The following is a 25,155-nucleotide window of genomic DNA, read 5'->3' as shown; positions in this document are numbered from 1 at the left end:
AAAATTGGCAGGTTGGCGAACAAAATATATAATAGACTTGGTTACGATACCGCTTATACAAAAAAAAGGATATACCATTGATACCGACTCTTTTTTCTATTAATATGCGGTCGTCATTCATATTCCAGAAATTTCCTCGCAATGCTCTTTACATATATGGTAAAATATACGGATAACCCTTTGCCATCTGCACTTTTTCAACTTCCCTGACCCTTTTCTATTCCTCGTCATCACTGTCTATGACAAAGCCACCGCGCACCCTCGGTCTGCGAGTCACAACAGGGACGTCATCGCCATCTTCTTTGGCATTCTCTTCCACCTGCTGAGACTGTGCAGCATTGGAAGCATCCTCCATATCAACATCCTCATCCTCGACGCTAACTCTCCTCTTCTTCCTACTGTCGCCATCGCTCTCCGCCATGGGGGTATCATCATCCCTACTCTCCGCCTCCTCATCATTAGTCAAGCCTAGGACATCGTCATCGTCACCGCCCTCCTCCTCGTCCTCTTCATCGCTATCAACCCGCACCGCAACAGCTTTCCGCTTCTTCACCGGCTCAGGATCCACAGCCGACTGCGCAGCCTTTGCAGCACGAGCGGCAATCTCGCGTTCCCGAGCGAAAAACGCTTCGTCCTCCTCCTCGTCAAAGTCGTCATCTCCTTCTTTGACGTACACGGCGGATTTGATCTTGCGCGCCTTTTCGCGCTCGCGCTCGCGCCGCTTGCGAGCTTTTTCTTCGACTTCTTCGTCGTCTAGTTCCCGTACTTGACTATCTCTTCGTCTTCTCTTTCTTGACTTCTTAGGTCTTTCTGACTCATCGATGGCCTTTCTTGCTGTCGGGCCGCCGGGTTCAAATAGAAACTCATCATCTATGTCGTCACCTTCGTCATCATCAAAATCTGCCTTCTTGCGGGGCAGTGTTTTTCTCTTTAGCTGGTTCTCAGCCAGCTGTCCATCGTCAAATGTCGGTGGATTGAATTCCGCTTGGTTGATATAATGCAATGTATCTTTGAGTAAGTCAGCAGTGACATCTTCCGGGAGTACCCAGAGGGACTCGGGTGTCTCCTCCGAAGCAGGCCCAAACAGTTCAAATCCGCAGAGATTCAGTAGAAGACGCAGGTATGGATTCTTAAATCTGGCGGTGCGTCTCGCGTCGCTATCAGCTCGTACAACTAGGTAAAAGTTAGATATGATCACAGTACAAACAATCACCAGAGACTTACTAAAGGGGGAAGGTTTGCTTGGTTCTTTGGGTTCGTTGGCATCTGTTGATTCTTCAAACGGATTCTCTGTTGTTGCCAAGGCTTCTTCAGCAGCAGCCCAGGATCGGCGCTCGCTTTCGGCTTCGGCAATAACACTTTTCACCCAACTGATATGATCTCCCTCGTTCTTATCCAGCAGTGCACCAACCACGATGGCGATTTGCCGATCGAGCTCTTCTGTGTATTTGAAAACAAGTTCAGCTCCCGGTTTCGCTTGCTTCTTGGAAGTGGTCTGCTTCTCATATCCGTATTCTAGGAAGAAAGCGGTGCTTTGCAATTTGCTGAAGAGCATTTCAATGATGAGTTCTGGCCTTTGCTCAATCTTCTTGAAGCACTTGCGGAGTATTTGCTTTACGAGCTCTTCCCAATCTTTGTACATGTTTGAGGATTTATCCAAAGGCTCAGGGCCTTTGATCATATTGTATAGCAAATGGATTATATCGACACGGAAAAGCATTACGCTCATCTCCTGTTTGAATGCGAGGCGATAGAAGTATCGATGGACGCGCTTCAACTGGGTATCGTCCATATCGCGATAGAATCGCGTAAACTTGACAAACGTATCCACCACGCCTTGTGGTGAAAAGCGAGCCGCGAAGCGTTGAAAATCAAATTTGCGTTCCTTGGAAGTACGTTCTGTAGCTTCCTCATCGTTGGCCGAGTCATCATTTTCTTCAGCTAGAGCACCGTCTTCGGTACCCTGCTGCAGTTGCTGCTCCTTGTTCTTCTTCTGCCGTGTTCGTTTGCGAGAGCGAACTTGCATATCCGTATTCTGCTTTGAGTATGCCTCCAGAATACGCAGGAAATGATGAACCAGCTCCGTAGCAGCATCTAGGTAGTAGAATCCCTGGTCCTTGTAGGTCCTGATTATGTTGGCGATGGTATCGTGCGTCGATTCTTCGTAAAACAGACGACTCAAGACGTTTTCTGCAATTTCCTCATCGTCCTCTCGGCCACTCTCCGACATTTCTTGAACAGTGAGTAGAATCTGGGTGAAGCATCTCATCACGGCAGCCAGCTCGTGCCAGTCCTTGTACTCATATGCCTCGTGCATTGCCTTGTTGAGGGTGATGAACATCTCTTGGTTTAAAACGCCCGCCACGAGGCTAAAGCTGGATACCTCATCATTGGCCTTGTCACCGGATCCTTTCTTCATTTTTTTTCGTGTCCGTTCGGCTTCAAGAAACCATGCTACGAGGTAGAAAAATTGCCTCCTGTGGTACTGCATGACGTGCGAAGCCTCTCGATCAATAGTCTTGCGAACGTGTTGGAATAAGGGGTTGAAGCCCGAGTCAAGGAATTCTTCAACGAACGAACGGAGCTGTCCGGCTGCTCGCGCGTTAAGCTTCGCCGGCGGGCCCAGGTCCCTCTCGTCCTTATTCTCCTTTCTTGTTCTGCGAGGAGGTTTGAAAACTTTGTTGTTATCCATCTTCAGGTTACGTGTTGAGGCATCGCTAAGGGCATCTTGTCCTGAAAGGGAAGACATTTTCCCATCTTCACGCTTGACCCAAATCATTGTTCCGAAGCGGTTGTGTCTGGTTGGGCCGTTGCGAGCGTAGGCCTTGTGCATGGCCGATTCCTTATTCATCAGCGACGCGAGCTCATTGGCCGTTGCTTTGTGTACTTGCTGCTCTGTCATGAAGAGTTTCTCTATGTCGACTCGTTTGATGAGATGGTAGATGATCTCCATGACAGAGGTGTCTTCAGTTCTGAAATCATCACCCATGTTTGAAGCCAACGTAAGGAGGAATAAGAATATGTCTTGGTATGAAAAGGCATCGATGGTGGCCGACCGCGAGATTTGCGTCTCGTCACCCTCGTATTGAACATTGGGCGGAGGGGCAATCATGGCCATGTTGCGGAGGAAGAAGAGCACCAGTTTGATGATACCTTGGTCGCGTGCTGCTCTGTCGCCAGCTGGGAGTGCCAGCGAGGGCAGGGCGGTCCTGACGGCAGCATGAAGGATTCGAGCTTCGTCAAAGTTGATAATAGCCCTCTTGTATTGAACCTGTGCAAGCTCCAACACAGGCATGTGCCGATGGTGATTGACCGTCATCCGTTCCTTATCACGCTCCATGGGCCAAGTCAACGGAACCATGATCTCAAAGCACGAGAGCGCAATTCGAGACTTGTACTTGCTATCGGTAGCGTTTTCGGGCCATGTTGCCAGGATCGGGAGCAGGTCGCCCTCGATCAAGTTCGCCTCGTGGATGCAGCGGGCAACATCCATGCGGTTCGTCTTTTCGTCGTAGAAGCGAATCCATCGCTTGATATCGCGGAGGACCTCCAGCGCATCGTCTCCCAGGTGGTATCGGCCATCGTCCTCTGTGCTTGCGCCTCCCAGCTACCATGATCCGTCAGTGATAAGATTGTCCTGGGAGTTCGAGTAATCGTGGTCTCTTTTGAGAACCTACCGCTGCAACGAGGCTGCTGATGTGTGCCCGAACTTCAGGATGGACAATGTCCGTTGTGCCGTCGCCCAGCTCCATCGGGGCCGTCTTCTGCGTGAAGCTGCTATGGGTATCAAGGCGAATGAAACGACAGCATCGAAGGCGGCCAACCGCAAGCAGCTGTATGCTTCAATGCTCCAGCTATCGACTATCGACTGCCAGTCAGTTCACAAATCTGCTGCTGCTGCTGCTGCTGCCCCTCCAACACGCGTCTAGCTGAGACGCGCTTGGGTGTACAGCGACCAATTTACGCGGTCGATAAGCGGATGCGGATGATTGTCGGCACTGATAACACGGCAACGGGCTTCACGCAACCTCCACCGAGCAAATGGGCCGAGGTTACCCGGCTTGCCGCAATCCATATTAAGTTTGTTCATGTACCTCGTCTAGCCGTCTTGGACCTTCACCGATCTCTCTCCATCCTTCACAGTTCAAAATGGCCAGTTCAATTCTTCGAGGGAGGGCGCTGGGAGCCGTGCGCCAGGCCCGTTGCTTCAGCTCTTCTCCAAGGCAATATGCCGCTGATGTCAAGAGCGTCGGTGTTCTCGGCGCCGGCCAGATGGTGAGAGCCCTGATCCCGCTTACACGTGAAGATGGCATTCTGATGCTGTATGTAGGGCCTAGGCATCGCGCTTGTTGTTGCGCAAAAGGCGCAGGTTCCGGTTACCCTCGTCGATGCTTCTGATCAGGCATTGAGTAAAGGCATTGCTTTTGCGGGTGCGTTGGAGCTTCGAGCCGCGGGCCAAGTGATGTCATGACTGACAGCCGTGATAGAGAAGCTGCTGGCCAAGGACGTGTCCAAGTCTAGAATTACTCAGGAACAGGCTGACCAAGCCCGCTCCCTGCTGACGACTAGTACCAAGATTGAGGATTTCTCTTCCGTCGACTTCATTATCGAAGCTGTGCCTGAGATCCCTCAGCTCAAGTTCGACATCTTCAGCAAGCTGGCCAAGGTAGCTCCCCCTCACGCAATCTTGGCGACCAACACCTCTTCAATCTCCATCACGCGCATTGCTGCGGCCACTACTACCGATCCCAACGACACTTCGGCTTCATCGAGAGTTGTTTCTACTCACTTCATGAACCCCGTCCCCGTTCAGAAGGGTGTAGAGATTATTAGCGGCCTGCAAACCAGCAAGGAGACGCTTGATACGGCGGTTGAGTTCTGCAAGCGGATGGGCAAGGTCACATCCGTCTCGGCTGATTCCCCTGGATTCCTCGCCAATCGAATTCTCATGCCTTACATCAACGAAGCCATCATCTGCCTTGAGACGGGAGTTGGCGACAGAGACTCAATCGATGCCATTATGAAGAACGGAACCAACGTCCCCATGGGTCCTCTGCAGCTTGCGGACTTCATTGGCCTTGATACCTGCTTGTCTATCATGAAGGTTCTGCACACAGAAACAGGAGACTCCAAATACCGCCCAAGTGTATTGCTAGGAAAGATGGTGGACGCCGGGTGGCTTGGAAAGAAGAGCGGAAAGGGATTCTACGACTATTAACAGCCCAGGGATATATGTATCAAAAGCTACGACAATGGGTCTTATTGAATAAAAAAACTCGTGCCTATGTATAACTCGAAGTCCTGAAATCGTGCATGTTTGCAGTTTGGATGTCCTGTTACCATATATTTACACATGTTTCTGTCACAACGTGTAAGATGCGAATACCCCATCGTGAATATGTTTCTTCATATCCCAAATCCTCTTTCTCCATTCAGCCAATTGGATTCCATAGTGTTCCATGTTAATATCCAATTGATGGCCCAAGGCTTATATATGGTCTCTTAGACCTTGACCTCAAGCACTAAGGCCATCATCAACAGAGAGATTCCTAGATGCGTGCAGAATAACAGACGACTCTATACCATACACGTACATGTTTAATCACAACCCCTGGTACTGCTTACTTGGCATTTGAGGTCACGAGACTATCAGAGTGACGGCAAGGTAATATATGCTCTTACAGCTCCAACAAGGTTGAGCACCCGTATCCGTAAGCATTAAGTTACGAGGTGGGTTGACTTGCATATGCCGGCAGAAGTCGAGTGATGGTGACGACCTACCTTGCATTCAATACGCATAGAAAACCTGAGTCGTCCAAGTACAGCGAGTGTCATTGCCGTCCTGTGGGCGTCCAGTACTGTAGCCGATTCAGGGTGCGCTCAACATCTGCTTATTTCGCTCGCGGATGTTATTCGTATCCGCCAATGTCGCAAAGCCACCATGTACTCGTACGAATTACTTTTTTCTCCAACCCGTCAAAAACGAGCATCTAGCGTCTGTGCTCCCAGCGTTTCAGCGCTAGGCAAGTCATCCGACGGGCCTAATAATAGATTCATTTGGAGATCGGGCTGTTCCTGGCGAAATGTCTCACCAAGCCTTACAATAATAACGGTTGATTAGCACCCAAGTGCTAAATAAGGGCGTGGACACCAAGCCTCGAGTTAAGTACCTGTTTGATTAAACCGGTACATTTACCTTGCACGAGGGTTGACTTCGCGAGACGAGCCTCATTCGATGCCTTGCTCATAATCTTGAGGGCTTCGACTGCGTATCTGACCAAGAGTGAGAGAATTCCTGTAGGATGCAGGCCACTGACTAATGCGCAACTAAGATGATGCAGGAAGGCCGATGCTCTGATGCATGATGCGGCACTCACACGGCGCTTCTCACTTCAGCTCTTGGCATACCTAGCAAGTAGTCGAGAGTATTCAGCCGTTTCCGACGCCGCAAAATTTGCGAAATAAACGCCGACAGGGAGAAGAGGAATGGAAAACAAGAAGAAAAATAGGCGGAATTGTAGAAGCGGCGATCCGTCACTCTGCCTGTAGTACTTGTATATTTGATGTCACGCTGCCAGGGCCAGGATTCTGCTCGTGAGATTGAGGCTGAATTGAAGGATTGGCCTTTCCCCTCTGCAATTACGTGGATGGCTCGATCACGACTCCTCCCGGGAGCGGAAGGGAAATTAGACGAGCAGGTTTGCACATCCAGCACCGGCTAGGACCCCTCCGATATGTGCGAGTGCTCGTACAGATAGCACAGCGTCGGCCGCATCGAAAAGCTGGGCGTCCGGGAAGGTGAGGGTTCCCATCACGCCAATGTTCAGCTTCTGCAGTCCATTGTTGAGAGGTGATTTCGATTTCCGGCTAATTCACGCCGGCATGTACTCCGCACTTGCCGTAAAGTAGAGAGGCGGCAGTGATGAATCTGCATGCTTTCCTCATCTCTATGCGACTCGGGGGGCAGATCTCCCGCCTGCTGAAGCGATGATTAAAGACCCGGCCTAGTCCAAGAGAACATGTGTCCAGCCCATGTGCCCGACATGGCTTGCAGCATGGATAGGTCTGTAACCAAGGCCTTGCCTGGCAGCATGTATGTACTCGTACAAGTAGTACTGGTGGCGGTCATGGTAGCAACACCCTCCTTCGGAAGGGGTAATACACACGCGTGGCAACAAGTATGAGTCTTCATCCAGGAGCCTGCTGATAGGTAGAATCAGCACAAAGCAAAGGGCAGGACTACAAGGGCAGAGGGGCACGCACACACACACGCACACACCGCAGGCACACCTTACTTACCTTGGGCATCCTATGAAGCTTGTTTTCCAATAGCCCCAAGGTCGGCATCATAGCACCGGTACAAGTAAAGTACAAGGTGCTCTGCGCCCGCATATGATACCGAACAAACAAGTTTGTGCAGTAGGCATCCCATCAGAGCCGTCCATCCACAGGGTTGCTCGCCACACCACCAGCTGGATGCAGTAGGTCGAGAACCAACGGCACAGGCGTGAGAGAACGCTGCCATTGGGCCTTCGGGCAATCTTGGAGTAAACCCGAGGATGCTTAACACGGCCACGCCCGGCAGGCCACCCACGCACGCGGCCTGAGGGACAAAGGTCGTCGACGGCTCGGTCCTGTGCAAGCTCGAGTAAGCCTCTTTTCTTTTCTTTTCTTTTCTTTTCTTTTTTCTCCCCTAGAGCCGGGTACCTTGCTCGCTCATCTCCATGGCACCAGCACATGCAGCCAACTTGCAACTGGTAGGGGCAACTGTCGTGCAAGTCGCAATGCTCCGGCCAGGTCGCAGCATCTTGAAATGAAAGGCCCGGTTGCTCCATCTGCCTCTCTCCATCGCAAGCCATTTGCTACCTCTTCGGGCGGGAACTAGCACTGACTGAGGCATTGGTCCGGGCCTCGATTGGAACGCGCTCCTCAGAGCTCCCCGCTTTGTCGCGCAGCAAATTTGAAGCTTGAGGGAGCATGTGCATGTGAGCGGCTGGAACAAGACCGGGGGCTTCGCAAGGCGTCAGGCGCGGGGAAAAGGCGGCGACGCGAGGCTACGCGAGAGGTCCTGAAATCTGTGAAGCCGCCAGCCATTGGCGGAAGTCCAGGGTAGGGGCAAGGAGAGAACAAGACCGGTCGGGCCATGGTGCAGGTACAAGGTACAGGTGCATGAGCAAGTACTGGAACAAGGGGAATCGCTGCAGACAGGAGCGCTGCAGCAGCAGGAACAGGTATACGGTACGGGTGCCTGAGGTGGCACTCCGACCTTGGAAGTTTGGGGAGGGGGAGTGTCGATATCTCTTTTTCCAGGCCTGCAGCTCTCACCCTCCCCTTAGCACACAGCCTTGCTCTCTTTCGTCGTGTTTCCTCGTTTTCTTCTTCTGCTGCCCATTCCTTCTTCCGGCCAGTTTCCTCATGGAGGGTGGCATCTGGCAAGCGATCAGCGAGAGGCCTGCTAGTGGGCGGTCCAGGTAATACCAGGCCCCGAGTACAGGTACGTGCTTGTGCAGGCCATCGCCGGTGCTACACATGTAATGCTACGGCATGGCGATGGCCCTGACCCCTTCGGAGCATCTCGAGATTAACACCTTGCGTGCGTGCTATTGTACAGGTACGGCAAGGCTACTTGCTCCATGCATGCGCACACAACCGTATGCACATGACGGACGTTCCAACGGTGCCTTATCGTCCGTCGACCGTTAGGCCCTGAGAAGGCAAAACGAGCTGTCGAGTTGCTGTACTGGTATACGATACGAGCACCCGGGGAACTCTGACTTGGAACATGTTGAAAAGAGAAGGCGACGGCACCGTACAAATACCAGCTCGGCCGTTCTCGAAACTCGCCCGGGCTGCCCTGGGCCATCGGGTGATCCATTCTTTCTTTAGCTGCTTCACAACGGCGGCAGCTAGAAGCTCACCAGTCGTGCCACAGCTGACCGGGGTCCCTTTTTTTCTCTCCTTCTCCCAGACAGGGAGCAGAAGCTCCAAACATGACTTCTAAACAGCCAGACCCGCTGCGTCAATCAAGTCGACCCATACCCAATGAGTCAAGTGGCCCTGAGGCTTTCCCACTTCCGACATGGCGGCTACTTGCGTCCGCGTGGCCGGCGGCCATCCGAAACCTGGCACGAAAAGCCATGTGGTCGGATCTTGCCTAATACAACGTGCGGCTTTCGGTGCTCCAGGCGGGACGATGAAGGAGGAAAGATGACCAGACAAATGCTATATCATTACTTCGTAGACACGTCAACGGTTGGGCAGGCAGGGCCCGAGACACGCTGAGCTCCGGATATTCTCACCGGCGGCAGGCATTGTGCGAGCCCTCAACCATTGTTGCTCTGCACCCCGTGTGACGCCTTGGGTGTCTCCCAGTTCGCACCATGGGCGGCAGAAGAGACACAAGCCCGGTGACAACAAGAGCTATCCGTCATGCGCACCTGTTTCAACAGGGGCAGTAGCAGCAGTCTGGCAGATTCGCGAGCCTTGCTGTCTGACCTGCAGCTCTCTTCGATATAACGACTGGCAATAATACGTCGTTTTATGTTTTCTGACTCGCTGCCCCGCGCCGCCGCGTTGCTGGCATTCATGCTTATTCCAACAGTCGTGATGGACTCCCCCCCCCTCCCCTGGTGTCTTACTTCACCTGTATAGTGGAGTGTTTCTTTCTTCTAGAATCTCGCTCCCGGCTCCGTTGACAGCATAATCCGCCCTGGCCCCAGAGATCCACTGCTAAGGCATCTTGAAACGACATGGCTCTCCTCCCTTCATTACCCAGTATGCGCAACATACTGTAGCAGCATCTACAGCGTCAATCGATCCAGGTAGGCTTAAACATTGACTGTGTGAGAACATTCCGGCTGCTCGCTTTCGCTAATACTACTGCAGTTCTCTTAGAACTAGACTCTTATAGACTATGGCTCTGCCCGATATGGACTGAAAGCGTTAATACTTCACACGTGGCCTACTGCATGTCTGCAAGAGCGGGAACTTTGAAAGCAAATATAAAACAGCAATTCAGCAGGCGGCGGGCCTGCCAATTACCGAGCACAGCGACATTCTTGGGCGTTCTCGTTCGTAGCTACCCCTGAGGGAGCTAGAACTGTGAGTTTGTCTAGCCACCCCCCGGCTCGGGATGAAACGACTTGGTCTACAGCTTGCCTTCAAGTGCTATCATGAGTGCTTGTACGAATCATCGCACTGCCAGCCAGCCTGCCTCATTGCTCAGTACTCGGACATGCGACCGATTACACTCTGCAGGCTCTGTCCAGCCTGTCTGCGCCTTGGCCCAAACGCGAGCTGGTCATACACATACATACACGCGCAGACTCATGCACAAGAGCGCAATGCTACGTGGATTGAGCATCTCGCGGCTTGGGCTGGCCCCACTAAGTCTGGCCCGGTTGCACCGGCGCATATCCTTTCTCAGCACCTCCATGGAAAGGCTGGCACTCGTACGAAAGTACGAAGTACGAGCACATCCCAGGTAGCCCTAGATTGATGTACGGGTAGCGTGGTCGATGCCCTGCAATTCTTCCGCGTGTCGAATGATCCGTGCGCAGACATCCTGGCGATGCTCTTTCGACCTGTGGCAGCTTCGACTTGGAAGCTTCTGTCCTCCAATATCAGCGCCGCGGCTCATCTCGTCGTTTCTGTGTACGTGTACGAGTATGTGTTCTCGTGGTCAGGTGAGGGATGCCACTTCTCTCGCTTCAGCCTGATGCAAGAAAGGGAATCCAATCCACCCTAGCTGCAAATGCCGTTCGCTTTGCCTCCATCGTATGAGAGCTAACAACTCTGCAGTGAGAGGGCCTAGCTCCATTACGCCACGCTCGGGAGGAGGGGTGGATACCTTGAAAGGCATCGTGCTGCAGTTTTCCCAACCGTCATCCGCTTCACATGTTCTCCTAAGCCCAATTGATCGCGCGCGTTATCTGCATGAACAAGCGGAACGAGGCTGGACGTGTTAGTCACCGTTACTCACACCCTCTTCCAGTTACAGCAGAAGAATAACTCGGATCAGATAGCTGGGGATCTCTCTTTCGCATCCTCCACGGCCACGAGTACGTGTACGAGCGCTGTCTCGATTCAACACAAAGACAACAACTACTCCACCACGGCCTACCTAGTCGTCCTCCTCGGCCGCTGTAACTATTACCTGCATTCAAATATGGCGACCCTCCCCCCCACTCACAAGGCCCTGCGATTTCTCGTCGTCTTTGACTTGCCGCTGATGACCCCTGTCCTGGATGGCAGCCCCCCTGGTCACCGATATGCGCGCCCCCTGGCGTCAACCCTCCTTGTTTTCGAGGACCCCCCTTGCCCGTTGTACTATGCCATCAACGACCATGGCCTTTGTAACCTGTTGAAGAGCCCATTGGTTCAGTACGCAAACAGGCCTCGAGCGACGGTCATGCGTTCGTCCGCGGACTCGATTTAGAGAAGATGTGCTGCTACTCCCCAGGAGCCGCTGAACAACCCGCCAGTGGTCCGGCCGAGGTGCCGTCTGGTGGTCGATTCTTGCGACCCTTTTATGTGGTCCTTTGCTACCGCTTGGCTTTGGTCTTGCTATAAGCCCTGTCCCTTGATGCAAATTGCTGGCTAATGAGATCGATCCCATGCCGCTAAGATTGAAGAGCCACTTTAGCTTGTGCTTTCGCGCGGGCGTACAAGTGTCTTCGCAGTTGGAAGCGGCGGTCTGGCATAATCAACGAGGCCCTCATGCTGCGGCAACAAGTGCTCGCGCTGACGAATAACTGAACGCGACGTCCCTGATGGGTCTGCTTTTGCATACCCGGCGCAAAGAGAGCATCGGATCGCTGCGTCGCCGCGGCTGAGTGCCCCCTCTTGGCCGACACGCACATTGTATATGCGAGTAGCAGTACTACTCGACTTGCTCGACTGAGGGCCCAGATCCGCGCTGCTCCGGCCGCTCCCCATGACAAAACTTACTCCTTACTTGTCGACTAGGGAGCCAAAGTTGCTGGCAATTGCCAGAGACTCGTTGCCACTCGTTGTTTTCTCAGAAAAACTACGTGACACCAAGTTGGCAACATCTTTATACTAGAATTACGGAGAAGTCGTCGTAGTAGTTCGACCAAGAAAGGCTTTGGACAAGGGGCCGTTCTCAATTATACCCTTCCTGGTAGTGGTCCCTCTTTCCCGATCTTGGAACACGGAAGACTCCTGGTAGCTCAACCGACAACCGCAAGGGTGAGAGGGCATGCTCTGCACTGGTGGCCCATTACAGTGCGGCTTTTCTCGAATCACGAAGCTTCAAAGCCTGGATAGGCTCACCCACCCCATCCTCCTTCATCAGGTACCAGGTACGGAGACGCCCCCCCCACAGCTTCTTCTCCATCGATACAGGTCCTTGTCTCTAGCGGCAGCCTCCATTTTTGCCGTATTCTTCTGCGGACAATTCTCTGAAACCCCTCCTAACGGATATTACGAGTACTCTGTTTTCTGACAAGATCTGGAGCTTGCAGGCTCGGGACAAGTCAGTCATCCTGCTAGCATCTTAGGGACCGCCCGGCACCCCATACCTGCACGAGGCATATACCTGTATGCGAGCTGATGATTCCAGGACCATCGATTGCACCTAAATCGATGTCGGACCCCACTGTAGCGCGTGGTATGCGGTCCTCATTTTCATGTCACCATACAAGACTTTCCCAATCCTACCTCGTGGAACCTTGGAACTAAGATACGACCCCTTCAAATCAGTCTTGCGACCTGAACTTGGATAGCCACTCATGCCCTAACTTTGCTGAGACAGGGGTCGCTCACTGGTTCTTCTCGCTTTGCAGGCGGCTAACTACCTACTTCTTTCTTGGCCAACCCGGTCAAAGGGATACATCCACTGTATTACCAGTACAGCAAGCTCTCCGCAGGCCGAGATCAAAGGCAGTCCCTTTTCGAAGTGATCCCGCCCCCTCAACCCAGACCAAACTAATCCGAGCCGTCCTTGTTCCGTGCCACTGCTTTTGATCAAAACTAAACTTGTTCCTCGTGATAAATTATTTGGTTGGTTGGTTTCGAGTTTCTGGATCATACAACTCGCGAGCGAGACAACCTAACCAGCAACTTTCCATTTTCCTATCGGAGTACCACGGAACATCCTTCGGGACCTCGTAAGCTGGCTTGACTGTTTCAGGATCTGGATCTGTCGACAACTTGCTGGCGACGACAGTAGCTTCTCTGCCTGTCTGGCTCTTGTCGAGTTGATGTTAGCAGCGCTTTCAACCATATCTCGAGAAAGTCGTGTGGGTGATTCCGCGGGCGCCTCTCCACCCGAAGGCCTAAAACACATCCCAATGCTCGCCACTAGGTCCTGCGACCCCGAGCATAGCCACTGGTCCTTTGGCAAATACTTTCCGGCTCCTGGTAAAGCTACGACCGGTCCACGCATGTCAGACCAATACGACTCCTCACTACCAACACAGCCAGACTGGCAGGGCCAGTATCCGTATCTTTCGCAGCCAGCTGGATCCGCCTATTCTCAGCCCTCCGAATCGAATCATGCCAACTCGGGAGTAGTCCACCAACCTCAATCCATGGCGCAGAGCGAAAATCTTCGGCTGGAAGCTCATGCAGATAGACAGCCAACACTGACATCCAGTTTACACCACAATACTTATCGCGGAGGGGCAGAGGACCACGGCCATCCTTCCCGACTTGCCGAGTCATCAGAGAGAAAGGAAGAATCAAGAAGCATGAGCACGGCATCCCGTTTGCTGGACGAACCCCTACCGCCTGCCAGAGCCACTGCTAGAGATTCTGCACCTTCGGGCTACGTCAACTCAACTTCAGCGATGGCGAAAAGCTTGGGCAATCCCTCGGATAGATTTGGACCAGATGATCAACGTGCGGTGGTACCAAAGGACGAAGAAGATGCCTTACTTGACGAGGATATGGCCGAGGATGAGGCGGATTCGCTACTTCAAACTGCGGCAGAACGGGTGGCAGCCCGCAGAAAGATGAAGCGCTTCAGGTAGGGTTCTAGCCATGGCTGGATATGAAGAAGCCAGCGAGCTGACATGATGGTGAAGGCTTACGCACCAGCAAACACGGTTCTTGACGAGCGAATTTGCAAAGCAGCCACACCCCGACGCTGCCCATCGAGAAAGGCTGTCTAGAGAAATACCCGGATTAAGCCCTCGACAAGTCCAGGTGTGGTTTCAAAACAGGTACGCTAGATCAACAAGAGATCTCCTATCCCATGTTCTCCAGAGGTGGGTGGAATGCCGATAACATCTGACTGGTCTGCTAGGCGTGCGAAGATCAAGAGGCTCAACGCCGATGACCGTGATCGAATGATCAAGATGAGAGCAGTTCCAGACGATTTTGACAATGTACAAGCCCTGCATTCTCCCTACGGGGCGGTCCATATGCCGATGCCGTTGGCAGCCCCCGTAGATTTTGGACATCACCCTCCATACCCGAGCAACTCGATGAGAGCACCTCTAATGGTGGACGTGCGACGCCAAGACGGACCAGGTCATATGTCGCCCACAGGCTTGACGCCATCGTTTGGCAACATCGGCTTTTACCCCTCGGGCGCAGTGAATTCGTCCGGCGTCATGTCGCCAATATCACCACACTCTAGTGAGCGCTATCCTTCCCATGGAAGTGGCGGGCCACACGGGCCTCTGGATGCGCATCGCCACGGAGTTAGGCCACTCCAAACCTATCATAACCGTGATCCGGTATCTAGACCGAGGTCTGAGTCTCTGCAGTTACACTATATGCATCCTGGGGCGAATGCGCACTCCAATGTATCTGATCGGTCTTCCTTGGTCTATCAGCCTGGCCAGATGAGCCAAGCGGCATCTAGCAGCGCAGGGAGTGTTGACCGGAGTCCCTACACGAGTAAGTTGACGATGAACCTCGAAATCGGTTGAATATTGACGCTGATGATGGTCAACAGGCGGCAGTAATGCACAACCCTCGCCGACAGGATTGAGCTACCCCAATTTCCAGCAGACATCTGAGAATGGATCTCGTCTTCGAGCCGCTTCAGCCTCATTACCCCTGAATACGACGGATCATTATCGAGCACTCCAATCTCCTCAGTCGCACAATCATCGAACAGCCGGATCTTCTTCGCAATATGGAGCACCCTCAACGTATCAAGCCAGCTACGGTGCTGCACCTCTGTCAGCGCCGTTGACCCCTTCTCTGGCGGCTCCTCTACCGCGAGCATCGGCTGCCCCATCAAGTGCAAGAGACTACCCAGACTCGGTGGGCGCACCTGGGTTCCCCCAGACTATGCAGAGCGGCCTGAGTGGCCATGATTCTCGTACAGACTCAAGGAGCGTATATCCTAGCGGGGCACCGGACTACGCAAATAACCAGCAACGCAACGACGGCTACGGTATCAACGATCTAAACAGCGCCATCTCACTGAAACGGGATCGAGGATATATAACTCAAGGAGGAGCAACGTCACCAGTCAATAGAGCGAGGCCCTCGTTACATCATAGCACAAGTTAAATTTGTGCTTTGGGCAGCAAATTGTCATCTACGAGGGCACCATGGCACCGGAAACATTGCCAATACGATCTCGATTATAAAAATTGAGCGGGCACAACTACATGAACCACAGAGACAAAAATTACGGCCGATTAGTATACGGAAGGCGAGTGCATGCTACGTGGCGACATAGCAGTTCATATTATACGTTTTGACAAACGGCGAAGTAGATGAGGCCAGGGCTTGCCTATCTACATTCTATCCGACTTATCCCCTTTCATTACCGTTTTCCCTTTGGAGTTGGGCAGCAAATGATTTATGCATTGGGGTGCACTACGGACGGGCCCTGGCAGGCTCGGCGGGCGACGCAAAATACGGCAGAGGAGTTGTTGGCTTGTAAGGGAATCAGCAGGCCACACTCCCGAAGCCAAACTCGACTCAAACTCGATTACATACTGTCACCAGACCTTCTTAGCTGATGGTAAAAGGGTTTCCTCTGACATTATTCTGGCAGACTGGTCTGGGACATTGGGGGAAAAACGCATTTGCCTGGAGTGGTACGACGGGACCATGTGCGGAATTTGAGATAGCAAATACCCTCTTGGAGTTGGGCAAACGACGCAGTATCTTTGGACATCCGACAATTTCTTCTTTTCTTTCTTCTTTTCTTCTTCCTTGTATTTTTCTTCTTTTTCGTTTTCTTCCTTGACATCTTTTTCTTTTTCCTCCTTCTCCTCGTCCTCTTATTACCTTCTTTGCTTTCTCTCCTTTTCCCTTCGCTTCTTCCCGTTCGATTGTATAGATTACAAGGACATACCCGATTTTACCCTCCCCTTTTTCTTTCTTGAAAGTTGCACTCTGGCAGGGACTGGACACGCTGAGACGTGATCATCTTTTCATCATCTTCTTCTTCTTTTACCTGTATATAAGATATATACTTTCTTGGCAGCCGGATGCTCCCCGTCGTTGGGCGAAGATAACCAATTGATTAGGTTTTGTCTTTGTCATGACACGATTGTCGTTGCTCGTCGTAGAATTCAACTGCTAGCTGGAAAGTGCACGAGAGAGATGTTCTTCAATCAACCTTGTGATTTGATAACAGGTAGATTGATCTCGAACGGCAAACCGTGTCCCGCAGTATTAAGTTGCAGATTTCACCTTGAGCCGCTTACGCCTTGTAGTATAAGAACAGTGCTGGGGCTCGTGATATGCGTTATGTAGGCTGGTAACGTCGTTGGGCTTCATTGGCTCACCTGGAGAAGTGACTCTGGTCAGTATATGGGTTACGAATCTCAAGGCAACTCTTTTGCTCCATCTAACATGACCACACTCCGATCAGTCAAGCCAATGATTATCCGCACGCAGCCAAGTGGTTGACGGTTATATAAACATGATGGTTTACATCCCCGGAAAACGGCAGCATGGCAGATAGGTTTACCAGATGTTAGGTGTCATCATCATAGGTGGTATGTTTGGTTGGAAGATGAGACGCTACATACGGAGTCGAGCCTATGAATATAGAGCTTACCTTTGTATTTCCAGTTTGTTGCAGAGAGAATGATCCAGAGGGGAGTGAAGATGCGACATCATTCTGGTTGTATCCCGAGCAGGTGTATGTGTGCGAGGTGAGGCATCTATTTGGTGATTCACGGAGATGTGAAAAATGTGAAAAAGGTCGAAAGATTGATATTCCATTCACATGCGCACACACACACATTCACAATGACCCTTTGCACATGATTCTCCCCCCGCAGATCGTTTCTCAAATAGGTACACATGGATATAGCGAGAATAAGTATGTCACTTGCGTCAGGTCATCACCGCATCATGGTAGCCACACAGACGGGGCCCTCGTGATGATGGTTTTAGGCAAGGTTGCTGTAAAAAAGTGCGCTCTGGACCAGGCATCGAGACATCGTCGGCAGCATCGAGGCGTCGCTGAGTGATCAGAAACAAGCCGGCGGCGGTTTAGTAATTATCGATTGCTGGTCGTGGTTTTATGGGAAAAAGAAGAAGAAAGAAGAAAAGAAGAAGCTCCAGCGGGGGAGAAGTTGGGAATTTTGTTTGCACGCCCCTCGGAATCGGATTTCTGGCCCCGCCAGTCATGTGATTTAGCTTGTGATGCGCATGTGCTCTTTGCTTACTGATGCGGTTGAGAGGAGTGGAGAAGCGAGAAAGTTGCTGAAAGCCTCTGCATTTTGGGTTACATAAGCAGACGTGATGATGCAGCGAGCGGAAAGGCGTCAATCAATTGGTCGAATCCAGCGAGCGCTAGCGGCGGTACCTGTACGAAGTCGACGGTGCAAAGTACGAGCACGGCGAATTGTTTTGGGGGAGAGGCTGAGACATACAGGCACATGCCGTTGAAATACGACGGGGAGAAATTAGTGCCTCGTTTAATTGACGTTGAAAGAGAATCAGTGCGCACAAGGGTATAGTAGGTACTTATTGATCCCTTGGGTACTATTAAATTCTATTTTAGAAAAGCTCTGCAAGCGCCCTTTTCAAAGTGTCACACAGGGGATCAAATGCCCAGCAACGTGCGTTCCAACGCAGAGGCCATCCTCGGCAACACGCGTTTGTTAGCGCCGTTGGCCTTCTGCTGACAGACAGCCGCTGAAGCACCCACTGCTAAGCCTTTCCAGTGCCTTTTAGCCCGCACCGGCCAGGAAAGGCAGCCCAGCCCAGCCCAGCCCAGCCCTTGGAGCCGCCCGCTCTTTTTGCCAGTAATCCATTGACTGCCTCGTCTTTCAGGCTCGGAGGATCCCTTCGCCTCTCCACCTTTTGCTTTCTCCAGTCCACTCCAGTCCACTCCAGTCCAGCATACTCGCCTCTCCAACCCTCAGCGCTTCCATCATCGCCCCCGTCCGTCGCCCTACAATCGCTCTCCCTGCCCAGCTGTTGAATCGACGACGCCCACGGCTTTGTCCGTGTCCATTCTCTCTCCCGCATCTTTGCGCCGCAGCGGAATTTCTCCCCCAGCGAACCCACCGACTGGCCCCCTAGCGATAGCAAGGCAAAAAAATCCCTGAAAAGACGCCGGGCTCTGCTCCTCTCTCGGCTCGCCGACACGGGACCGTCGCACTCAGCTCGTCCTCCGTCATCTCCAGAGAACGAGAACGCAGAGAGCCAACAACGCCAGGCAAATCCGTCATCGTCGACAGGCCGAGTGTATGAAGCCGACCGCCTGAATTCGGTCCTTCCCCTTACCGCAGCGACATCTCGGCCTCCCGGCCTGGCGCGACACGCCACTCTGGTCCCTCGCGAGGAGCCTTGGTTCATGATGTCTTTCCACCCCCAAACTCCCCAAAGTCCCTCGCAATTCTCGCCCGCAACCTCTTCGGATCCCTCCCTCGGCTCGTCCGGCTCTGTGGCCGCCGCGGGAACAGGAACGACGACCTTGCCGACTCCCGCACACAGCGTCAACGGCAGCTCCTCGCACCCCGACTCCATCATGCTCGACGATTCACCGCACAAGCGAAAGCGGCCTCTCGAAGATGTCGGCGACGACCGCGACCTGAAAAAGGCTCACATTGACGACTACAAGCTCGCCATCGAGGACCTACACCGGGACGTGGGCCTCAAGTACCTCCTTCTTCAATCTCGTAAGACTCCCTCCGCTGCTCTCGTCTCGCTCCTCCTCCCTTGGATGACGGGATCTCGACAGTCGTTGGGATGTTTTTGCCGTTACTAAGATCTCTGCTTTGTTGACACTGCTATCCATCTAGCGCATCCCGAGTCTCTTCCTAGCACGTCGGAAGATCTCTATGACATGTTCGACTTGGCTAATCTGGCCGCCGAAGTCGCCAGAGAGAAGCCAAACGGCGAGAAGAACGCGCTCCGCAAGACGTACAAGGGTCACATTAAGCGGCTGGGCGTCACTGGGCACTTTGATGTCCAGAAGAAGAAGGAGGATTCGCCCTCGGATTTCCTGGCCATGCTGCAGGTTCCCGACCACGAGTGGAACGTCCACCAGGTCAAGGGCAGGGCTCTCATGGATGGCTTGTCGGATCTCACCAAGTCTTCCTTGGGCCGCGCCTTTACCATGGCCAAGGGTCCAGTCGCGAAATCAGTTTGGGACACGTCGGTGTTGGGGGACATCGGCCCATCTAATGGTGATAGTTCGAAGGCACCGTCCGCGAAACCGACGGCGCCAAACACGCCTCTAATATCCATGCCTGGCGCGGCCATCAACCGGCACAAGTCTCAGCTGTCGTCTGGCTCAAATGCCGCACGGCCTCAGCGCAGCATCAAGAAGCGATCCTATGGCGACAGCAGCTACGAAGGATATGGCGAGGGATTTCCCGACGACGACACTGGCCTTGAAACAGGCTACTCTACGGGAGAAGGCGAAGGAGGCCAGAAGCGCCGCAAGAAGGCAAGCGAAAACCCGAAATCCGATGCTACCGTTCATTTCTAACACCGAGCAGAGTTCAGGAAACACACCGCCCTACCCGAGCGCTATGCGCCAATCGAGCTACGGCCCTGGAATGGTTGGAGTATGACACCTACGGCCTTTCTGAGTCCGACCTGCCATTTCAACAGAGTTTACCGAAGGGACTCGCGGAGAGCTGAAATCAATGCTCTCCAAGAGTCCAGAAGCTTTAGTTTTCGTCGTTGATTTTGTGGTCCATGATGGTTCTTTGCAACTTGGACTTTTTGCGACTTGGGCGTGGAACAAAAAGAAAAGTTATGGGGACAATGGTTTTTGGTAACTTGTACAGGCTCTATATCACGATACATGAAGGCTCGGCTCTCGCAGAAGATCAAAGGGGGACTGGCTTGCTTTTTGTTTCTGCTTGTTTTTTTTTCTCTTCGACATTTACATTTTTTTTTTTGCATCCTTGGACAAAGAGGACTTGAATCCTCAACATTTGCGGTTTTTTGTCTAGCACGGCGTTTGGGAGAGGAACAGGGGGGGTATGTATGCTAGGGGCGAGCAGAGGCTTCTTTTATTTCTATTTTCTCACCGGAAGTGTTCTGCCTCGCCCTTTGTCTTCTTTTTATTCTTTTCTTTCATTTTTCTTTCATCCTTTGATATTTGCGTTTGTACTCCTTTTTTTTTCTTCGCCTTGTTGTCTGCTCATTTATACAGCCCTTTCAGCAAAGCAGCAAAAAGGGCCGGTTGGAAATTTGAAACCCAAAAAAATTCACTTACGGGGACGGGAAATATGGTTTGTCATTTGAGCTGCTGAAACAAAGCCGCAGAACGTCATGGAAAGGGAAACTTCGAGCGAGGACGGAGAAACGATTCGGACGGAATGAGAACGGCTGAAATGAGAGAGAGAGAGAAGAAAAAACACGAGGGGTTAAAGACATCTCGGGAGGGGAGGGAATGACACTTGAGCCCCTTTCTATTTGGTCACAAAGGTGCAAGTTTTTCTTTTTTTCCCCCTCTGCCTTGGGGACAGCGGAAAGGGAATTGCGGGTGTGTGATGGTTTGTTTTATTAGCTCCCCCTTTCCCCTGGTTTTTATGAAAACCTCTTTTCGGGGGCGGGAGACTTTTATTGTTCGTCGTGTTTGCTTTTTTACACAGACACCAGTAGGTGAAACAATAAAGCTGGTCCCCCAGCGTAATTGGCACATGGACTTGTCTCTCTGTAAATCGAGTGTTTGCGCGAGAAGTGCTGGTTTGATGCCACCACGTGAGGGGCTTACGAGATACGATGGCCAAGTGTAAATTAACAATTGACAAAGAGGCGTTTTAATATACACATTGATTACTTTCAGCAACGATTCAAAGACTACATACCTAGCAGGCACTATTCCCTCTCACATTAAAGAGTACTGTACATGTTCTATCTGATCGCACCATGAGAGACTTCAAGGAGAGAATGAACAGCAAGGAAAGAAACAAATAGCAAAAGAAAAAAAAGGACGGAGTTGAGACGGCCATCCGCAGTCGATCATCAGAATCATGCTAGAATACACTCAGGCTCGCTCAAACCAGTTTATCCCACGAAATCCATTCAGCATACATTAATCACAAAACTCAAAACAAAATTGAAACAATCAAGTTATCAACACTCGTCACATCAAACTGTAAAATAGATTGCCGTGCAAAGATGGTACCGGCCCAAAATCCCAGCTTCTCCAGCATCATGCAAATCACTGTTGCTGCTGTCTTGGGTCCAGGACCCCGGTATTCTCAAGGCCGCCAAAGTTCCCGTTTTCGACCGTGGGATACGCCCCTCCGCTCATCTCGACCCAGTTCCAATCAAGGCTCATTGATAGGGAAAAGAGATCTTGGGGGAGCAAAGGCTGCTGGAAACCACGGCCGTTGGGCGCCGGTGGCGACTGGACGTCACCGCCGAATCCGGTCATTTCCTCAAAGGATTCAAACTCCATCTCCTGGGGAACCTGGAAATCTCGCGCCCATCCCATGGAGTCGATTGACGGCGACGACCCTGCCGGCGTGGCTTTGTTCGCGGCATTCTGATATGAGCGTGCGGCAGCAAATTCGGGCGATAGGGTGTCATGGGCAATAGACTGCGGCGTCGTCGTTGCGGTGCTGCCTGTGTGCTGCGGAGTATGGGCCGAAGATGCTGGGGTTGTCGACTTGGCGGTATGCGCAGCATTCGGCGACAGGGATTGGTTACGAGCATCACCGTTTGCTGGAGTTTCCGTAGGCTTGCGCTTGCGACGGGAAGATTGCTCTCTCTCAGCCTTTTCAATGACTCTCTGAGCGATGCGACAGAACTCGGAGCAGATGCCCAGCATTCTATGGACTCCGCCCTGCTCTGCCTCTTGGCCAAGCATTGAGAGAAAGGTGACAACGAGGTTCATTAGTCGAATATCCGATTTCGCCCGCTGGTCGAGAGGGTTTTGAAGGATATTGCCGAAAAGGGTGACGAGTGCTGATACTGGAAAGTACAAAATCAACCTATCAAGATGTTTAGCCTTAACCTCCCTCCGTGTTGAGGGCCATGATTTTCTTACCAGACACAAGAAAAGTCTCCTTGTGGAATATATTTGAGTAGAGAAATGGATGCCCGTGCTGCTGCTGTTGAGAGCATGGCAGACGAGAATACTCTGGGATTCAGTGGCCGTACATTCTGGCCCGAGATTGCGTAGTTGGCCAACCGGCTTGTCCAGAATCCATGGTGAATCGACATGCGGTGGATTGTTGTCAAGCAGTTGTAATAGGTGAAATGGACCATGACGATGTGGAGGATAAGGGGCGTGTGAGAAGCCCTGATTTCATGTTCAGGCCTGAAATCAATGGGGATTCTATCCTTCCACTCCTCTAGCTCTTGATCCAACTCCCCAATTGTAGCAAGAAGCTCGCCGTCGGATTGCTTTGCCGCCTTGGCCGAATAGAGTCTCTTGTACACGTTGCTTTCGATGACGGCGAATTCGCACATGACGCGGAACAAATTCATTTTACCCTTCCCTTCTGCCAGGGGAATGTTTCCAATGTTATCCTCAGGGTCAGCGTCGGGAAGTTCGACGTTCATGTCGTCATCGTCCTGAGCAGGGGGACGCCCTGATCTCAGGCAGAGATCCTTGTCCAGCATGTAAGCGATCCAAAACACTCTCTTGCGCTGCTCGATCTCGATGGGGTTGAGGTTGAATCCCGTTCCCTTCTTGTGGAGGCCAATGCTATGCGAAAGCCGAATGGCAGCGGCAATCAAAAGGAAGGTTGGCTGGGGATTGGGTGTACCCTGCATAAATAGCGCCATTCCAAGAAGGGCCTGAACGCTCAACAGATCCGTGTTGCGCATGGTGAGCTCGGCAAAGACGCTCATGGCGTTTTTCAAATAACCCCACGCCTTTTCATCCTCCTCTTGTGGAACCAGGTTGCTCATGACGCGCAGGCGATGAGCGATGGCTAAAGCACAGTTTAGACTGGCCCACCAACCGGAGCCCTGGTATGGATCATCGGAGTACTGGCGTTCGACCAGGTGCATAAAAGTCGGCTGGTGGAAGAGCGGAAACATGCAGTTGAAGTTTTCGAAGAAGTCCTTGAGCAGGGACATGGCCTCGGGCTTTGACGGCAGGGGTCGAAAGACGGGTCGCTGAAACAGGTCGCTGAATATTTCAGGCTTCCAATTTGTCCACTTGTGGTCGTCCTCGGAAACTTCCGAGATCATATTCTGGAAAGTGGCGTCGCCGGTCTTGTTGTTAATCCATTGGACGCCCTTTGGCGAGAAAATGGAAAACCCAGACGAAGAGCCTAGGCATTGTTAGCCGAGCACAACCATGACACGTTTGCCAGTATGGATGATTTTACCAATATATCTGGTTTCTCCGCAATTATTTGTCACCAGGGAGCACATCATCTCAGACAAAGCTTCGACTTCCTCCTCGCCCTGAAGGCTGCCTGGCGTGGCAACCGGTTTCTGTTTATCCTCTTGTCTCTTATCCTTGTCCTTTTCCTTGTCCCTTTCCCTTTCCTTTTCCCTTTGCAGACCAGGAGATGTAACGGAGCTTCTGGGGGAAGCCGTTGCATCGCTTTCCGACGTAAGGTGAGAGGGCGAGGAGGGGCCTGAGCTTGGAGCAACGGCTGCTGCATGCCCTGACTTTTCGATAAGTCGCTTCTCGAGTTCAGCGAGATCATCATCCTCATTTACGAGAATGCCTAAGGAGCATGTGTAAGCAACGTCAAAACGTGTCTTGGGGGAAACGGTTGAAGAGCGTACCGGCCAGCCGGAGAAGCTTTTCCATGCGAGTTAGGCGGTTCTCCAGTGCTTCGATATATTTGGCCCTATCATGTGTGAGTAGAGCTTGTATAAAAGACGCCTGAACCATCTTACCCCTTTGGCGTCGCCCTTTTCTTTTCAATCTGGGTGAAGATGCACTCGGTCTTGTAATTAGTGCAATGAGTGCACGACGGTAGCTTGCCGTCACACTTGATCTTTTTCCTTCTACATTGGTCACAGGCCTGAAGAAAGGTCATAGAAAGACCGGGTTAGCACGTCGAGCCATTTCATTGGAAGCCAACTGCAGCATATGTGTCGCTCCAACGGGCACAAGGGGAAAGCTTACCCTAGCTATTCTCCTTCTCTTAGCATCCTGGCTGTCGTCAAGCAGCAAGTTGGAGTCAGAAAACATCTGTGCCGTCATGTCCGGTGGAAGCTGCTGCAAGTTGGTCAAGCCATCGCTGAGGTACGAGCCAAAGATCTGTGGTGGTTGGCTTGTGAGTGGCGGTTGCACCAGGCCGGGCATCTGGAACATCCCCATGCGATCCATGGTGGTAGCGGGATGAGTTGCAGTTGAAGTCGCCTTTGTTAGTGAGATATGCGGATCGTATTGTCTTGCTATGCGCCTATCACTGTCCTGTGATTGGGACCAGTCGACACGGCTAACATGCAAAAGACGGGATGATTCGAAGCTAATCCGGCAACTGGAATTATAGGTCTTGGTAACGCAGTGCCAACCCGTTGATGTCGTATGCTGATGCAGAACAGACGGTCGACACTGGGAAAAGCTGTATGGCGTGAGGTTGCTTGTGATACCCAAGGCAGGGCCAGGCGGAGGGCATCAAATGGGATCAATGTCTCTGTGGCGAATGCAGCAGGCCGAGGTGAGAAGACGTAAATGCAAAAGGGCTCTCTGTGGCTTTAATCGTTGCTGAAGGCCGCCACAAGGAGGCGATGCGGCGAATAGGACGATGCGGCGCGAATTTGGAATGCAAGAGCTGTGAGAAAAACTCAACAAGAGGCTATTCGGAAGCGCATCGC

The 25,155-nt window shown here is 52.1% G+C and overlaps 6 protein-coding genes across 6 annotated transcripts; 4 read left to right on the top strand and 2 right to left on the bottom strand.

Annotated features, from left to right (window-relative positions):
* Positions 1-217: 217 nt before the first annotated feature.
* On the bottom strand, positions 218-3,752 carry Triagg1_6158 (uncharacterized protein; the record flags this gene model as incomplete). Its single annotated transcript, XM_062900752.1, has 3 exons — positions 218-1,173; positions 1,225-3,607; positions 3,678-3,752. The coding sequence occupies 3 exons, from the start codon at positions 3,750-3,752 to the stop codon at positions 218-220; spliced, it is 3,414 nt and encodes a 1,137-aa protein (XP_062755015.1).
* Positions 3,753-4,149: 397 nt separating this feature from the next.
* Positions 4,150-5,218, top strand: Triagg1_6157 (uncharacterized protein; the record flags this gene model as incomplete). Its single annotated transcript, XM_062900750.1, has 3 exons — positions 4,150-4,275; positions 4,331-4,430; positions 4,488-5,218. The coding sequence occupies 3 exons, from the start codon at positions 4,150-4,152 to the stop codon at positions 5,216-5,218; spliced, it is 957 nt and encodes a 318-aa protein (XP_062755014.1).
* Positions 5,219-10,328: 5,110 nt separating this feature from the next.
* Triagg1_6156 (uncharacterized protein) lies at positions 10,329-11,437 on the top strand (the record flags this gene model as incomplete). Its single annotated transcript, XM_062900749.1, has 4 exons — positions 10,329-10,459; positions 10,510-10,685; positions 10,801-10,962; positions 11,025-11,437. The coding sequence occupies 4 exons, from the start codon at positions 10,329-10,331 to the stop codon at positions 11,435-11,437; spliced, it is 882 nt and encodes a 293-aa protein (XP_062755013.1).
* Positions 11,438-13,313: 1,876 nt separating this feature from the next.
* Triagg1_6155 (transcriptional regulator family: Homeodomain) lies at positions 13,314-15,492 on the top strand (the record flags this gene model as incomplete). The annotated part of the gene is made up of 4 exons (XM_062900748.1): positions 13,314-13,990; positions 14,049-14,186; positions 14,270-14,868; positions 14,927-15,492. The coding sequence occupies 4 exons, from the start codon at positions 13,314-13,316 to the stop codon at positions 15,490-15,492; spliced, it is 1,980 nt and encodes a 659-aa protein (XP_062755012.1).
* Positions 15,493-17,999: 2,507 nt separating this feature from the next.
* Triagg1_6154 (uncharacterized protein) lies at positions 18,000-19,891 on the top strand (the record flags this gene model as incomplete). The annotated part of the gene is made up of 4 exons (XM_062900747.1): positions 18,000-18,048; positions 18,226-18,397; positions 18,454-19,076; positions 19,200-19,891. 4 exons carry the CDS (start codon positions 18,000-18,002, stop codon positions 19,889-19,891), a joined length of 1,536 nt encoding a protein of 511 aa, XP_062755011.1.
* A 1,689-nt stretch (positions 19,892-21,580) lies between these two features.
* Triagg1_6153 (transcriptional regulator family: Fungal Specific TF) lies at positions 21,581-24,664 on the bottom strand (the record flags this gene model as incomplete). Its single annotated transcript, XM_062900746.1, has 6 exons — positions 21,581-22,355; positions 22,412-23,648; positions 23,706-24,053; positions 24,115-24,179; positions 24,229-24,278; positions 24,461-24,664. The coding sequence occupies 6 exons, from the start codon at positions 24,662-24,664 to the stop codon at positions 21,581-21,583; spliced, it is 2,679 nt and encodes an 892-aa protein (XP_062755010.1).
* Positions 24,665-25,155: the final 491 nt, after the last annotated feature.

The sequence above is a fragment of the Trichoderma aggressivum genome (assembly GCF_033847375.1).
Source record: "Trichoderma aggressivum f. europaeum strain CBS 100526 chromosome Unknown scaffold_023, whole genome shotgun sequence".
Classification (NCBI taxonomy): domain Eukaryota; kingdom Fungi; phylum Ascomycota; class Sordariomycetes; order Hypocreales; family Hypocreaceae; genus Trichoderma; species Trichoderma aggressivum.
Note: the sequence above shows the minus strand (reverse complement) of the source record. Positions and strands in the feature narration are given on the sequence as shown.